Source organism: Arachis ipaensis, chromosome B09 (genome assembly GCF_000816755.2).
Source record: "Arachis ipaensis cultivar K30076 chromosome B09, Araip1.1, whole genome shotgun sequence".
Taxonomy (NCBI): domain Eukaryota; kingdom Viridiplantae; phylum Streptophyta; class Magnoliopsida; order Fabales; family Fabaceae; genus Arachis; species Arachis ipaensis.
This window is the reverse complement of record NC_029793.2, coordinates 134917434-134934205: the sequence shown is the minus strand read 5'-3', so window position 1 is coordinate 134934205 and position 16772 is coordinate 134917434. Positions and strand designations below refer to the sequence as shown.

Genomic DNA, 16772 nt, shown 5'->3' with positions numbered 1-16772 from the left:
TGTAATATTCTCTTTTATCATGTGTCCTTCATGTGGTTAAGGAGTTGACTTAAAGTTATAAGATGATATATAAAATTATAGTATGATTTACAATATGCTAAAATATTAGGACATTATCGTATGATATTTTTGAATTTGTCCATTAAATTCAATCATATAGGATCTTGAAAATTATGCAATTATGTAATTATTTATTTTTTCATATAATTATTGTATTAGTCATTTACATTAGTAAGACTATTTTTATTATTAATATTTATAAATATACTATTATCTGTGTAATTAATTGAATCATCTTATTCATTTAAGTTTAATTCTATTGAATTAATTATTCGAAGTGTCATCACTATTTTTGTTTTTAAAGATTTTTTTCCAATATTATTTTAACAATTATAATAACATGATAATAGTTAAAAAAAAAAAGACAGAACAAAAAATTTTTTAATGTGAAAATAGGGCAAAAAGAATAAATTTATTTAATAACTTTTTCAGAATATATATGTCTCTTCTTTATAGATAATTATTATAAGGTATCAAAACCTCTAACAATTATTAAGAATAAATGTTCGTTATAAAAAAATGCCAATTTAAATGATAACGTACAACTTAAAAGGGTTACTTATGAAAGAATATAGTTTATAATTTTTTTTTACTATTTATTTCAAAAAAATATTAATTACTTCGATACTGAAAAGATCCTTCTATTGGGCAATGGGGAGACTTTAAACATCCCATTAGTTATGTATCAAGGTTCTAATAAAAATACTTGCATGCATCAAAAACCTCAAGTTCAACGCGGTAAATGCATAAAAAGGGGTCAAATTTTAGCGGACGGTACTGCTATAATTTGCGGCGAACTTGCTTTGGGAAAAAACATATTAGTATGTATTTTATTTTATTTTACTTTAACAAAAAATTAAAACGTATTTTATATATTTTTTATGTATTTTGATTAATAGTTTTTAAGGGTGTTATTATTTTATGAGAATGATATAGCTTTAACTTTGGTTATCTAGGAATTTACTAAGTGGCTAGAGTAGTTTCACGTTAGGAACCAACAAATGCTAGAATTAGAATGATAAAAAGACTAGCAAATCTGGAATTGAATGGGGATCAGTAAAATTTTTATAGGTAAAGACCTGTCCAGGTGAAATAGACTGGGATGGGACATAGGTACCCTCTTCAAGGAACCCGTTAAATCCGCGTGAATATAAATTACTGATTTATCCTTATATATATATATTAGAAAATTAGTTATTACAGACGGATATTTCTGACGGATTTTATCCCACGGAAATACAGACGGAATTTCAGAGGGATTTTTTGTCGGAAAACAAAAAAAATGAATTAGCATAAATTACAGACGGAAAAGAGAATCCGTCGATAATTCTGTCGGAAAAATTAACTTTTTTTTATAGAAAATAGTTACAGACGAAAAATCCGTCTGTAATTAAATGAACAAAAAATTACGTTTTATTAAATTATTACAGACGAAAAATCCGTCTGTAATTTAAAATTTTCCGTCAAAAAATATATTGAAATTAGGGTTGTCACCCATAGTTCTTCTATTCAGTCACGATCCTTCTACTTCTCCACACTCATCTCCTCCAAATGCTCCGTCAGCGGCGCCTCTCAGCCTTGCACCGCCGTCGCACCGAAGCTCCGTCACACTTTTTCCCGGATCTTCTCCCTGTGTTGCTCGCGTCTCTCCTTTCAAACCCTAACCTGCAATCCGCTAATTTAGCCAAAGTTTGGAGGTTAGATTTTCAATTTCATGCAATTAATTCCTCTTATTCCAATAGATCTTCTCCGTCACGCTCTCTTCGTTCCTTCTCCTCCTCCGCCGCCGCCTCTGCTGCCATTGTTCGGTCATTTGTCACTACCTCACACCACAACAACCACCGCTAGAACCACAAGTTTCTGGATTCCAATACCTTCTTTGGAAGCTGGCAGCCTCCGTAGGACCCGAAGGAGGCTGAGGCGAAGCTGGCGATGCTTCAAAGGGGCTACGCGAAGCAGGTGAAGGAGGTTTGCAATCTGTACATCCACGAAATGGAGCTACTTCAGATCGAGAAGGAGCTCGAGGACGAAGCTTGCAGAGAATCCCTTAGAGTTACCAATGAGGAGCGCAAGAAGCTCAAGGCCGAAGCTGCGCAGATTAGGGCTCCAGAGCGCAAGATCGCACAACAAGAATTCAGAGAAATACTCGTGCGTTTTTCTTTTTCTTCTTCCTTTCCCTCTATGAATTTTTCTGTGCACACCAAGTGTTCGATGGTTTGCTTATTTGTTGGTTTGAGCTAACATGCACATCAAATGTTTGTTAATTAGTCTCACTGGATAATAAGATAGATATATGCACATCAAATGTTTGTACTAAATGCCTGTGATTCAATAATTTTTTTTCGTTGTTTCATTTGCACTTTCTGATAAAGAAGTTGTTTGCAGCTATTTGATGGTCACAATGGAACTGCTGCTACTATTTATGCCAAGGAGAATCTTCTAAACAACATTTTAAGTGCAATTCCTTCAGATCTTAACAGAGATGAGTGGATAGCAGCATTGTCCAGGGCTTTGGTTGCAAAATTTGTGAAAACTGACAAAGATTTTCAACAGAAAGGTATGACTAATTATTTCTCTTGTAGTATTTGTTCCAGCCTTTACTAATTATTTAGTTGTGTGGCAAATTGAAGTACTTCTGGAATATTCTGAGTATTGCCAAATGAGCTTGCACATGCCCAATACCAGAAGTGGCCTTGGATTGTTGTCGTGGCATGTCAGCAGAGGCTGCAGCACCACAAATTGCGAATGTATGCCTATCTAAGGTATTAACAATCTCTCTACTTTTTCAAAAGTAATCCAATAAATTGTTCTTTGCTACATAGGCCAAAAACAACACCACCACCCTTTCTTTAACAAAACAAAGTTTGAATCTTTTCATGGTGGAGAAGCATTAGCAACCCTCACCTTCTATTACAGATTTCCAGGAAAAGGGCTGTTAAGGTGATCAGAAATTGCAACAGAGATTACAACAAGTGTATCAAGTAGCAAAACCTTTTACACTGATTCCAATGGACGCGATTTCATCAAAAGGGTAGGCCTAATAGGTTGATCAGCTGATTTAGAGTTCTCAATATGAATGCCTAGGCAAATGTATTATATTATGGTATTCCTGATTTGTTGCTAAAACAGTGCACTTTACAGATTCGAGACTATAGAAAAGACTGGAAATTGCAAGTAAATCAACTTGTTGCTGGAAATTATTACCCTGTATGTTGTTCTGTTGAATCAATTCTATTACAATTATGCTAATTCCAATACACATGAATGATTATTGAAATCTAGTTTTTTTGTTTCAGATCAACCTTGGGATTTACCTGAAAGATAAAAGTAAAGAGCTCTCTATATTGGTAGATAGGTCTGTGGGGGGATCCAGCATCAAAGATGGGCAATTAGAACTAATTGTTAAATTCCTCTGAAGTGAGTTGCCCCATTTCTACTAGTGCATTGTATAGCTTATTGGCTGATTGAAAATAGCTTAATTGTTCTTAGTTGGGATCTATGGAAATCATTACTCCTTGCCTTGTATATTAGAATTGTTCTTAGTCCTAGTCCTAGAAATTGATTTTGCAACTTCTAAAAATTTTTGTTGGAAGTCCATGAATTAAAATATATAGAAGGCCAAATTTTTATTTTCAACTTTTGAATTGAGAACTAATTTACTAGTTTCATTTCATGGCAAATTAGTTCATTCATATGGTCCCTTTAAGCTACTGGAAGCACCCCACAACTGGTGGCAAGAAGCATGAGCACCTGAAATTGCTTCTGTGCAGATTGAATGGAGCGTCAGGGTGGCTCATTAAGGAATGTTGATTCTGCTCGTGTTTCAAATCCCCAGCACCTTTTATTGCCGATATCAGGCAAGAAGTGTAGCCCTTTTCCAATTGCATTAAGAGATATAAAGCAACACGACATTACCCAAAGCATGCGCGGGATACTAGTTGATTGGCTTGTAGAGATTTGCATAATGTAATTTTTCTCATATAATACAATGTTATGAATTATAGCTGATAAATTTAGTACAGTTGAACAATACACTGAGGATTATAGTTGATGTATTAATACACTTCGAAAAGAGTTACAGTGGCATTATGATATTGTTGGTGCGAGAAGCGGCAAACGAACGGTCGCCGGAGTTGGAAGCTAGTCGGAATGAGCTAGGAACAGGGGTTGTGTGACAAGGGCCAAGCTAGAGTGGGTTAAAGAGAGAAGGAAAGAAAGAGAAGGGAGAGTCAACAGCTTAGGGTGGCCGGTGGCAACAGGGAAGGCGAGAGGGTTAGAGAGAGAAGGGGCAGATGGGTAGAGGGGTAGAAAGAGAGAGGGAGGCGAGAGGGTTAGAGGGATAGTGAAATTCGAATGACGGGGGAAGAGGTTTAGCGCTTTGAATTTATGGCTCAATTACTATCGGATTTACCTTTAGAAAAATTCGATGGTAAATCTGACCCTAAATGACGCACCAATTTATTTTTGTTTCCCTCCAAATATTACCGGTGAATTTACCGTCGAAAACATGAATCCGTCGGTAATTACTTAACCTTACGAATTCGACGCCGTTACTGCCGGTAAATTCGACGGTAAATCTGCTGCTACTCTGAGACGCTAAATCCGACGTGTAAATCCGACGGTACTCAACATTTTTCTTATAGTGATTACCCTCATATAATTTTTAAAAATCCAAATCTAACTCCGCATTCTCGTTTCTTCCCAAACCATGCCTCCTTCTCCTCTAACTCCATCACCACTGCCGCCACCAGTACAACCTCCACTTCCACCTGCATCCCTCTCTCGATGGCAACCACCATGTTTTTTGATAGCGCCAACCACACAAACGTTTCAACGAAGTGATTCTTCACACACACCATTTCAGTGGCCTAAACCGTCGGTGGTTCTTGTTAGTGTTGCATCCCTTGAACGGGCACCTGAACCGAGCATATGTATATGGAAGTGGAGGTGCTCCACAAGGGTCTCTACGACGTCGAGCTCCACTATCTCATCGATGACAACTCTACCTCTTCCTGCCGCATCCTCCTCTCGTCCAACCTCATCTTCATAAATGTACTAGTCAGAGGCTACTGTGAGTTCAAAGGCAAATTAAAGTTATTAGACTCAGAAAATATGTGTTGTGAGTGAAAATTAAAGTGGAAAGGGACTGTGATCTAGTGTGATTAAAAGAGGGTGAGAGAGGATTGATGAGTGTTTTATGTATTTTGATTAATAGTTTTTAAGGGTGTTATTATTTTATGAGAATGATTTAGCTTTAACTTTGGTTATCTAGGAATTTACTAAGTGGCAAGAGTAGTTTCACGTTAGGAACCAACAAATGCTAGAATTAGAATGATAAAAAGACTAGCAAATCTGGAATTGAATGGGGATCAGTAAAATTTTTATAGGTAAAGATCTGTCCACGTGAAATAGACTGGGATGTGACATAGGTACCTTCTTCAAGGAACCCGTTAAATCCGCGTGTATATAAATTACTGATTTATCCTTATATATATATATATATATATCACTACTAGAAAATTAGTTATTACAGACGGATATTTCCGACGGATTTATTCCCACGGAAATACAGACAGAATTTCAGAGAGATTTTTTGTCAGAAAACAAAAAAAAAATGAATTAGCATAAATTACAGACGGAAAAGAGAATCCATCGATAATTCTGTCGGAAAAATTAAACTTTTTTTTATAAAAAATAGTTACAGACGAAAAATCCGTCTGTAATTAAATGAACAAAAAATTATGTTTTATTAAATTATTACAGACGAAAAATCCGTCTGTAATTTAAAATTTTCCGTCAGAAAATATATTGAAATTAGGGTTGTCACCCATAGTTCTTCTATTCAGTCACGATCCTTCTACTTCTCCACACTCATCTCCTCCAAATGCTCCGTCAGCGGCGCCTCTCAGCCTTGCACCGCCGTCGCACCGAAGCTCCGTCACACTCCTTCCCGGATCTTCTCTCTGTGTTGCTCGCGTCTCTCCTTTCAAACCCTAACCTGCAATCCGCTAATTTAGCCAAAGTTTGGAGGTTAGATTTTCAATTTCATGCAATTAATTCCTCTTATTCCAATAGATCTTCTCCGTCACGCTCTCATCGTTCCTTCTCCTCCTCCGCCGCCGCCTCTGCTGCCATTGTTCGGTCGTTCGCCACTACCTCGCACCACAACAACCACCGCTAGAACCACAATTTTCTGGATTCCAATACCTTCTTTGGAAGCTGGCAGCCTCCGTAGGACCCGAAGGAGGCTGAGGCGAAGCTGGCGATGCTCCAAAGGGGCTACGCGAAGCAGGTGAAGGAGGTTTGCAATATGTACATCCACGAAATGGAGCTACTTCAGATCGAGAAGAAGCTCGAGGACGAAGCTTGCAGAGAATCCCTTAGAGTTACCAATGAGGAGCGCAAGAAGCTCAAGGCCGAAGCTGCGCAGATTAGGGCTCCAGAGCGCAAGATCGCACAACAAGAATTCAGAGAAATACTCGTGCGTTTTTCTTTTTCTTCTTCCTTTCCCTCTATGAATTTTGCTGTGCACACCAAGTGTTCGATAGTTTGCTTATTTGTTGGTTTGAGCTAACATGCACATCAAATGTTTGTTAATTAGTCTCACTGGATAATAAGATAGATATATGCACATCAAATGTTTGTACTAAATGCCTGTGATTCAATAATTTTTTTTCGTTGTTTCATTTGCACTTTCTGATAAAGAAGTTGTTTGCAGCTATTTGATGGTCACAATGGAACTGCTGCTGCTATTTATGCCAAGGAGAATCTTCTAAACAACATTTTAAGTGCAATTCCTTCAGATCTTAACAGAGATGAGTGGATAGCAGCATTGCCCAGGGCTTTGGTTGCAGGATTTGTGAAAACTGACAAAGATTTTCAACAGAAAGGTATGACTAATTATTTCTCTTGTAGTATTTGTTCCATCCTTTACTAATTATTTAGTTGTGTGGCAAATTGAAGTACTTCTGGAATATTCTGAGTATTGCCAAATGAGCTTGCACATGCCCAATACCAGAAGTGGCCTTGGATTGTTGTCGTGGCATGTCAGCAGAGGCTGCAGCACCACAAATTGTGAATGTATGCCTATCTAAGGTATTAACAATCTCTCTACTTTTTCAAAAGTAATCCAATAAATTGTTCTTTGCTACATAGGCCAAAAACAACACCACCACCCTTTCTTTAACAAAACAAAGTTTGAATCTTTTCATGGTGGAGAAGCATTAGCAACCCTCACCTTCTATTACAGATTTCCAGGAAAAGGATTCTATCAAGGCAGCTGTGGTATGGTATTCTTTGTTGTGCATTACTTCCTTGTGTTTCCATTATAAGAATTTTTTTTTCTGTTGTCATTTCTGCAGTCTGTCGTTGCTTGGTATAGTGTTGACTTAACATTTATTTTGCATTGCGATCTTCCAAATTTTTACATCTTAGGGATGTGGTGCAATTCAAACTGGATAATTTGGGGCAGGTACATCTCTACATCATTTTAGAACTATCATATGTAATGCAAAATGAACATAATGCTTCATTTCATATGGTAAAATAAACTGGTGGTTCTATTCTGGTTTATATTTATATTTTGTCAAGATTTGAAGTCTGAGGTGGTGGTCTTGAAGGCTGAGTTGGATAGAGTTAAGGGTTTGAATGTGGAGCTTGAATCCAAGAACAAGAAGCTCAGTGAGGATCTTGCTGCTGCTGAAGCTAAGATGGTAGTAGCTGTTGGTACCAGTGGCAAGGTATGAGAAGCTTTGATTGGTTTGTTTTCTTTTGATGTGTGTTACCTCAAAAAGCATGGAATGTGTCATAATTCATTGTTACTTATCTTGTTTTTCTCTTTATGATATAAAGGGTGGTTAATCCATGTGTTAAGAGTCATCAATCTCTATCTGAAATAGTTTCTTTGTAATACCTGGTCTAACCGAAATTAATTAAATAATGAGTTAAGTAGGAGCGAATATGGTTGGAAGATTTGGCAATTGGAATTTGATGATTTAAATATGATATTTGGATTCAGTGAATTTTTCCGAGTCGGAAAACATAGTTTTCTGCGTAAAAGCGCGCAGTGGAATTTTGACCGGCAGTACCGGCTGAGACCTGTCTGGTACTGCAGCTGAGAAAATTGATTATGAGTAAATAAGATTAAGAAATGAGGAATTATAATTAGGGGAGGTAGAAATATTTGAAGTGCGATTTAGAGCGCTAATCTTAAAGGTTTTGGTCCAAAAATTGGGCCAACGGACAAAAATAAATGAACTGGGCCTAAGTGGGCCCAAGACCCAACATATATAAACATTAGTTATGAGAATTTCAGCTCATTTTTACCCTAAAAGAGAGGTTGGGGCGCTGAAATAGAGAAAAGAGAAGAGAAGAGAGAAAACCTAACTCTCTTTGATCTTCAAACCACCATAACTTGAGCTACGAAGCTCCGATTGACGAGCCGTTTGCGGCCACGCGTTGCTCTTCTTATCCTCTACAATTCTATCTAAGTTTGGTGGTGAGTATTTCATTCATCTCTGCCCAGTTTTCGAAATTCCCCACTGTTACACGTTTTTGGATAGTTAGTGTTGAAATCTTGTGATTTTGGGTGTTTAGGGATACTCCAACATGGATTCTAAGTGGGTTCTATCCCTACTTCATATGGGCTGAGGTAAGAAGTGCTCAAACCCTTGTAATTTGTCATTTTTATGAGCCCTAAGTTGATGTATGTATGTGATATTGGTTATGTTAGTGTATTTGGTGATGTTGGGCACAATTGGGAGATTGGTATTGCTTGAGGAGCTTTGGTAAGGCTTGGAGCTAAGGTTGGTGAAGAATTCCAAAGAAGAGGCTCAATTGGATTGGCTACAAGAGGTACGGTTTAAGTTTCATTTAAGTACCATGTGTTGTGATGAGAATTCCTAGGCTAGATGCCCCTAGGATTAAGTTTGGATTGTGTAAATGGTTGGTGCTAATATGCATAGTTGATATGTAATGTGAATTAATGATTGGGTTGAGAATTGTGTGACCTTGTATGCTTGGTGTATTGAGAATTTGATGTACTGGGTAATGAGTATTGATTTCATTTGCACTAAAAAACAATGGCTTATACTTTTGGGACCCATTTCCACTTCAGTCATTATATTGCAATCATCATCAATAGTTAGGCTGTTACCTGGATTTGCCCTATAGAACTAATTGGACACTCATTTACAACCGCTAATTGCTGTTCAGTGTCCTATATTTCAGGTCACATAGTATAATCAAAATGTTAATTCATTAAAACAATGAAAAATGAAAGGAATAGAAATAATTAATTATGTGCAAGTTGGATTTATTATTGTTATTATTAATATTAGTAGTTGTTTAATTTTTATATAGGTGATTTTTGTGAGTTTTATAAAGAGAAAGAGACAATAATGTTTATTTTTCACACATTGGTAATTTCCTTCATCTTAAAGTTGCATTTACATCCGAATGGAAGGTCTTTTTTTTTAGTTTAAAAAATGTAATAAATTAAAATCTAATAATATAAAGTTATAAACAAGAGAAAAATGGCATAGAAGTGCAACAAACGTGATTAGATTGCAAATATAAATTAAATAAAAATAAATAAATAAATATTGGAGTGGGATCATGTGCTATTGTGCCATGCAGAATAAGACAGAAAGAATGAGTGGAATTTTCTACCTCTTTTTCTAGCAATATCCAACTATGCACTATGGGTCACCGTGTCTGTTCACATTTCTTTTAGGAGTAACAAATTTAAAAATCAGCAAGGTTTCCTCATGTAGAAGAAGATGAACAGGTGAATTATTTATTTATTTTAGTGTCATTTTAATTAAATAATTCTAAGTCAATGCGAAATTGCAATTAAGAGAAAAAGAAAAATAAGAGAAGAAAACAAAGCTCTTCTCCTTTTATTACACAGTGGTACTTTGTATTGTGTGGGTCACTTGAACAAGGTTCAAAGGTTGAAACTTCAAGCCATTCATGGAGACCCCATAACATTACATCCTTTGATTGTCTCATCCTTGTTCGGTTCTATTCACACACGGGTGTCGCATAAAGTTTCTGTCTTTTCTGAATTTTCTAAATTTTTCTCTGCTACAACTCAGTAACCACCCCAACACAAGCACAATCACAAAGGTCATTGCTTTTGTGCTTTTTTCTTCTGTCAACCTTTCAAGTTTGAAACTTTTTGTGTTCCTCTTTCAGACCCAATTTGACTGAAACAGAAATAATGAAGCAGAAAATGCCACCTTCACTTTCACCTTCACCACCACCCCCACCATCACCACCTACAACAGCAAGGAGTTTCTTGTCGAAGCAGCACAATGATAGGTCCCTGCATAGTTCATCACCATCACCAACAACACGTTTGAGGGGTTCTTACAAGGCTAGAGAATCTCCAAAGACACCACCTGAATCTGTTGTTAATGGGGTTGTGCCGGTTGTTTCATCGAAAAGAGCCAAGTCAGTGCCACCAGACATGAAGAACAATTCAAAAGCCAAAAGGGGCGTTGTGTTGAGCAATAAGGCTAAGCCAAATGAAGAGGTTGTGGTTTTAGGGTCTCAGAAAGCAGTTGAGGAAGCTAAGGTTGTTGTTGGTCGTTTTGTGAGGAGCCAGCATGGTAGTGTGGAACAGTTTGCTAGGCCAAGGAGAAGGGTGATTGGGGATTCAGGGTTGAGTAGGAGAATTGAAGATGAAGCTGATGGTGTTGTGAAGAGGAAGGAGAAAGAGTTGCCGGAGAAGCTTGAGTTGAGTGAGAATTTGATCAAGGATTTGAAGTCTGAGGTGGTGGCCTTGAAGGCTGAGTTGGATAGAGTTAAGGGTTTGAATGTGGAGCTTGAATCCAAGAACAAGAAGCTCAGTGAGGATCTTGCTGCTGCTGAAGCTAAGATGGTAGTAGCTGTTGGTACCAGTGGCAAGGTATGAGAAGCTTTGATTGGTTTGTTTTCTTTTGATGTGTGTTACCTCAAAAAGCATGGAATGTGTCATAATTCATTGTTACTTATCTTGTTTTTCTCTTTATGATATAAAGGGTGGTTAATCCATGTGTTAAGAGTCATCAATCTCTATCTGAAATAGTATCTTGATTTCAATGGTTTTAACTTTCAATTCATATGGTGGAACAAAAATGAGATTATATATATATATATATATAAACTTTACTTGTTTTTGCTGAATGAAGGAGGCAATTGGGGAACACCAGAGCCCCAAATTCTATTTTGCTTCAGCACTAACATCCAACATGTTATATCCTTCAGCACTAATATCTTCTCTTTTCCTTCTATTTTGCTTTTTAATTTTGAAATATACAGGGTGATTACATCAAAGGCCAAGTAATAGGGTATATGGATCAGTTTGGCACTTCACTTCCTGTTAAGGTGATCAGAAATTGCAACAGAGATTACAACAAGTGTAGCAAGTAGCAAAACCTTTTACACTGATTCCAATGGACGCGATTTCATCAAAAGGGTAGGCCTAATAGGTTGATCAGCTGATTTAGAGTTCTCAATATGAATGCCTAGGCAAATGTATTATATTATGGTATTCCTGATTTGTTGCTAAAACAGTGCACTTTACAGATTCGAGACTATAGAAAAGACTGGAAATTGCAAGTAAATCAACTTGTTGCTGGAAATTATTACCCTGTATGTTGTTCTGTTGAATCAAGTCTATTACAATTATGCTAATTCCAATACACATGAATGATTATTGAAATCTAGTTTTTTGTTTCAGATCAACCTTGGGATTTACCTGAAAGATAAAAGTAAAGAGCTCTCTATATTGGTAGATAGGTCTGTGGGGGGATCCAGCATCAAAGATGGGCAATTAGAAATAATTGTTAAATTCCTCTGAAGTGAGTTGCCCATTTCTACTAGTGCATTGTATAGCTTATTGGCTGATTGAAAATAGCTTAATTGTTCTTAGTTGGGATCTATGGAAATCATTACTCCTTGCCTTGTATATTAGAATTGTTCCTAGTTCTAGTCCTAGAAATTGATTTTGTAACTTCTAAAAATTTTTGTTGGAAGTCCATGAATTAAAATATATAGAAGGCCAAATTTTTATTTTCAACTTTTGAATTGAGAACTAATTTACTAGTTTCATTTCATGGCAAATTAGTTCATTCATATGGTCCCTTTAAGCTGCTGGAAGCACCCCACAACTGGTGGCAAGAAGCATGAGCACCTGAAATTGCTTCTGTGCAGATTGAATGGAGCGTCAGGGTGGCTCATTAAGGAATGTTGATTTTGCTCGTGTTTCAAATCCCCAGCACCTTTTACTGCCGATATCAGGCAAGAAGTGTAGCCCTTTTCCAATTGCATTAAGAGATATAAAGCAACACGACATTACCCAAAGCATGCGCGGGATACTAGTTGATTGGCTTGTAGAGATTTGCATAATGTAATTTTTCTCATATAATACAATGTTATGAATTATAGCTGATAAATTTAGTACGGTTGAACAATACACTGAGGATTATAGTTGATGTATTAATACACTTTGTTTATGTTTTGATAATACGATGAATTTTATTTTTTGAAATATTATAAATATTCGAATACAAATTAGATAAAAGTTTGTATTAAATTTATATTTATTTTGTATGAAAACAAGTTTATTTTGCAATTAGAAAAATAAAAAAAATTCTATTTTACCTTACAGACGGAAAATCTGTCGGAAAATCCGTCTGTAATTACAGACAGAAAATCCGTCGAAAAATCTGTTTGTAATTATAGACGAAATATCCGTCTGAAAATCCGTCTGTAATTACAGACGGAAAATCTGTCAGAAAATTCGTCTGTAATTACAGACGAAAAATCCGTCGGAAAGTTCGTCGTCTTTGGGAAATGAATAGAAAATTTACAGAGGGAAAATCCGTCGGTAACTTGTAAAAATCCGTATGTAATTTTCCGACGAAAAAAATCCGTCGGTAAATAATTTCCAACGGGGCTTTATTTTACAGAGGGACAAAATCCGTCGGTAACCAAAAATCCGTCTGTAATAAAGACTAAATCTGTCTGTAAATCTGTCTGTATTAATCAATTTTCTAGTTGTGTTGTATATATATATATATATTCATTTCTTAAATTTGGTAATCCTAATTTCTGTCTCCAATTTAAACTCTTTTTTTTCTTTTTAGACTTATTCTTAGCCTTGATTTTGTATCTACTCTTCCTCTAACTCACTTTCTCTGCCTCTTAAGTTCGTCATTATGTCGCTCAATTTCGCTCTAAAATATTATATTATGTTATTATGTTAGAAGATGTTTTTATATTTTTTTAAATGTTATTTTTTATAATGAATATATTATGAGTTGTGTTAAATTATATTGAATTGATTATTTTATTATTATTATATTATAGTTTTTTTGTTATTTTTTTAAAAAAATTCAAACAATATCCATAAATAATCGTGGATATCTGCATTCGCTAAGGGGATAATTAAATAGGGGGACTTGCGACGAAGATGGAGAGTGGGGATTTTTTTTTAAACGGGAGCGAAGGACGGGAAAAGGGGTCCGCCGCCGTACCCACACGAGTATCTATTACTATATCTAACTAACAACGAAAATTCAATTTGAGCCGATTTGAGATAGGACACGTGAACTTTATCTGCATCGGATTTTAAGACAATGAACCTAATTCGGATTTAGGATCCTAACAATAGACCTAGATTGATCTTACTCACTTAACTTAATATTTTGAGTTATTACTGTAATAAATACTATACTATTAAATATGATTATATTTAGTATATATAAAAGTTAGGTATACTTACAATAGATTTTATAATCAAACTAAAACAATTCTAATTATCTTTTTTTTTTATAATTTTGAATATTATTTACTATCTTATTGATGAAAAAGTGAATAATAATAATCACTTACATAATTAAAATAGATCATCTTAATATATACATGACACTACATATATCAAGAATTATTATATGTGATAAATTATTTCTTTATTTTTCTAAAGATAATTTATATGTAATTTAACTAATTTTTATAACATATGAGCCAAGAAAAAGAGTTTAAACAGCACAAGGCAGATATCCAAGGAATCGCATGTTACTCTAAAACAAGCTTGAGTTACCTAAAAGGATATCAAACTTAGGAAGAAAAGAACAAAATTTATGGACGGGGTTCACAGGAATTCAAGAGAATGTTTAAGAATACTATCAAACAGGAAATAATTCAAAATGTAAGGTTCGAAACAAGAACTTCAAAAAAACCAAATTTAATCGAAATGAGATATACATAAGATGCAAGCCATGATTAAATATTTTTAACATTATAAATAATTAAATTTTGATTTTAATTATAACTTTGTAAAATATTTATATTAATAATTATATATATATATTTTTGTTTAATCTCTTTTAATAAAAAAATTTATATATTTTTATTAATTATCTCGTACAGTGTACGGAAACATACACTAGTTGCATTAAAAACTCTGAGGCATATTGACGAACACTTGGCATGCACAAACATTAAACAAGTAAAATCAAGATCAAATAGCAATTGACAGCTCCAATTTTAAATCAACAATCAACACTAGCAACAACCAAGCATAATCTAAATAATCCAAACAGTTTTCAGCAATGCAGAATCTAATAACCTAATCTAACCTACCTAACCACTTAAAATTCACTAACAGAAAATTAATTCTAACTAACTAACTATAAATCAGATTAATGAAACTAAAATTAATTGAAACAAAAATTAAAAATAGAGTAGTAACCTGAGCTGCCAAAATAGAACGGAACAAAGAAGATGAAAAGAGTTACAATGGCATTATGATATTGTTGGTGCGAGAAGCGGCAAACGAACGGTCGCCGGAGTTGGAAGCTAGTCGGAATGAGCTAGGAACAGGGGTTGTGTGACAAGGGCCAAGCTAGAGTGGGTTAAAGAGAGAAGGAAAGAAAGAGAAGGGAGAGTCAACAGCTTAGGGTGGCCGGTGGCAACAAGGAAGGCGAGAGGGTTAGAGAGAGAAGGGGCAGATGGGTAGAGGGGTAGAAAGAGAGAGGGAGGCGAGAGGGTTAGAGGGATAGTGAAATTCGAATGAGGGGGGAAGAGGTTTAGCACTTTGAATTTATGGCTCAATTACTATCGGATTTACCATTAGAAAAATTCGACGGTAAACCATTGTGGGTCACCAAAACGCAACGTTTCACTAAGTGGGTTTACTGTCAGATTTTTTTGACGGTAAATCTGACCCTAAATGACGCACCAATGTATTTTTGTTTCCCTCCAAATATTACCAGTGAATTTACCGTCGAAAACATGAATCCGTCGGTAATTACTTAACCTTACGAATTCGACGCCGTTACTGCCGGTAAATCCGACGGTAAATCTGCTGCTACTCTGAGACGCTAAATCCGACGTGTAAATCCGACGGTACTCAACATTTTTCTTATAGTGATTACCCTCATATAATTTTTAAAATTCCAAATCTAACTCCGCATTCTCGTTTCTTCCTAAACCATGCCTCCTTCTCCTCTAACTCCATCACCACCGCCGCCACCAGTACAACCTCCACTTCCACCTGCATCCCTCTCTCGATGGCAACCACCATGTTTTTTGATAGCGCCAACCACACAAACGTTTCAACGAAGTGATTCTTCACACACACCATTTCAGTGGCCTAAACCGTCGATGGTTCTTGTTAGTGTTGCATCCCTTGAACGGGCACCTAAACCGAGCATATGTATATGGATGTGCTCCACAAGGGTCTCTACAACGTCGAGCTCCACTATCTCATCGATGACAACTCTACCTCTTCCTGCTGCATCCTCCTCTTGTCCAACCTCATCTTCATAAATGTACTAGTCAGAGGCTACTGTGAGTTCAAAGGCAAATTAAAGTTATTAGACTCAGAAAATATGTGTTGTGAGTGAAAATTAAAGTGGAAAGGGATGGATAGACTGAGATCTAGTGTGATTAAAAGAGGGTGAGAGAGGATTGATGAGTGAGTGAGAGTACAAAGTTCAAAGAAGAGAAGAATAGAAAACTAAGGAGGTAAAAGAAATTAAGGGTATTTAAGTAATTTTGTTTATTATAGTCCTTGTATTTATATTAAATTAAATAGGATATAGAGACTTAATTTAGTCTCTATTTCTCAATTTCTATCTCTTAGTATTTGTCTCTCTTTCAAACGCATCTTTATTATTGTATAAGTTAACACATCATGACCTTCTTGACAACCTAGATTAAAAGTTATACGAGATTAGTTTAATTTTTTCAAAAAGTTTTCCTATAATAAATAAAACAAATCATTCCTCTTATTTGCACGTTTAACAAAGAAATGTGTTTTTTTAACAAATTATAAAATCTTTTACGAAATTACTTAACTAAACTCTTTATTAACTGATCAACCTTAATTTAGACGTAATCTACCTAAAATAAAGCTATCTGATGTGAACTTGTACTAAAGATATATATGGCTTTAAATTCATTCTTAGTTAATTTAAATTAGATTTAGTTTAAGTCTTATACTCCTAATTATATATACACTAAACAAATTAATAAATCCAAATTAATATTTCACAAAATCAAAATAAATTAAATTTAAATATGTACTTATCTTTATTTGAAATTAATTTTAATGTTTTCAATATGTAATTTTTCAATTTAATTATCTGCACCTTAAGACATTGGATGAAATTTAGATAAACCTTGTGGCCTAAGTTAACATCATTCCACTTGACGATGAA

General features: G+C 35.4%; 2 protein-coding genes and 2 long non-coding RNA genes across 4 annotated transcripts; all 4 read left to right on the top strand.

Annotated features, from left to right (window-relative positions):
* On the top strand, positions 3005–4078 carry LOC110266274. The gene is made up of 4 exons (XR_002353455.1): positions 3005–3091; positions 3202–3267; positions 3357–3477; positions 3831–4078. It is a non-coding gene; the product is annotated as an uncharacterized LOC110266274 (long non-coding RNA).
* On the top strand, positions 6326–6997 carry LOC110266955 (probable protein phosphatase 2C 69). The gene is made up of 2 exons (XM_021112052.1): positions 6326–6541; positions 6779–6997. Exons 1-2 carry the CDS (start codon positions 6326–6328, stop codon positions 6995–6997), a joined length of 435 nt encoding a protein of 144 aa, XP_020967711.1.
* On the top strand, positions 9706–11316 carry LOC107616404. The gene is made up of 4 exons (XM_021112051.1): positions 9706–9847; positions 10258–10972; positions 11235–11279; positions 11311–11316. Exons 1-4 carry the CDS (start codon positions 9840–9842, stop codon positions 11314–11316), a joined length of 774 nt encoding a protein of 257 aa, XP_020967710.1. The 5' UTR covers positions 9706–9839.
* Positions 11366–11926, top strand: LOC110267243. The gene is made up of 3 exons (XR_002354626.1): positions 11366–11521; positions 11632–11697; positions 11786–11926. It is a non-coding gene; the product is annotated as an uncharacterized LOC110267243 (long non-coding RNA).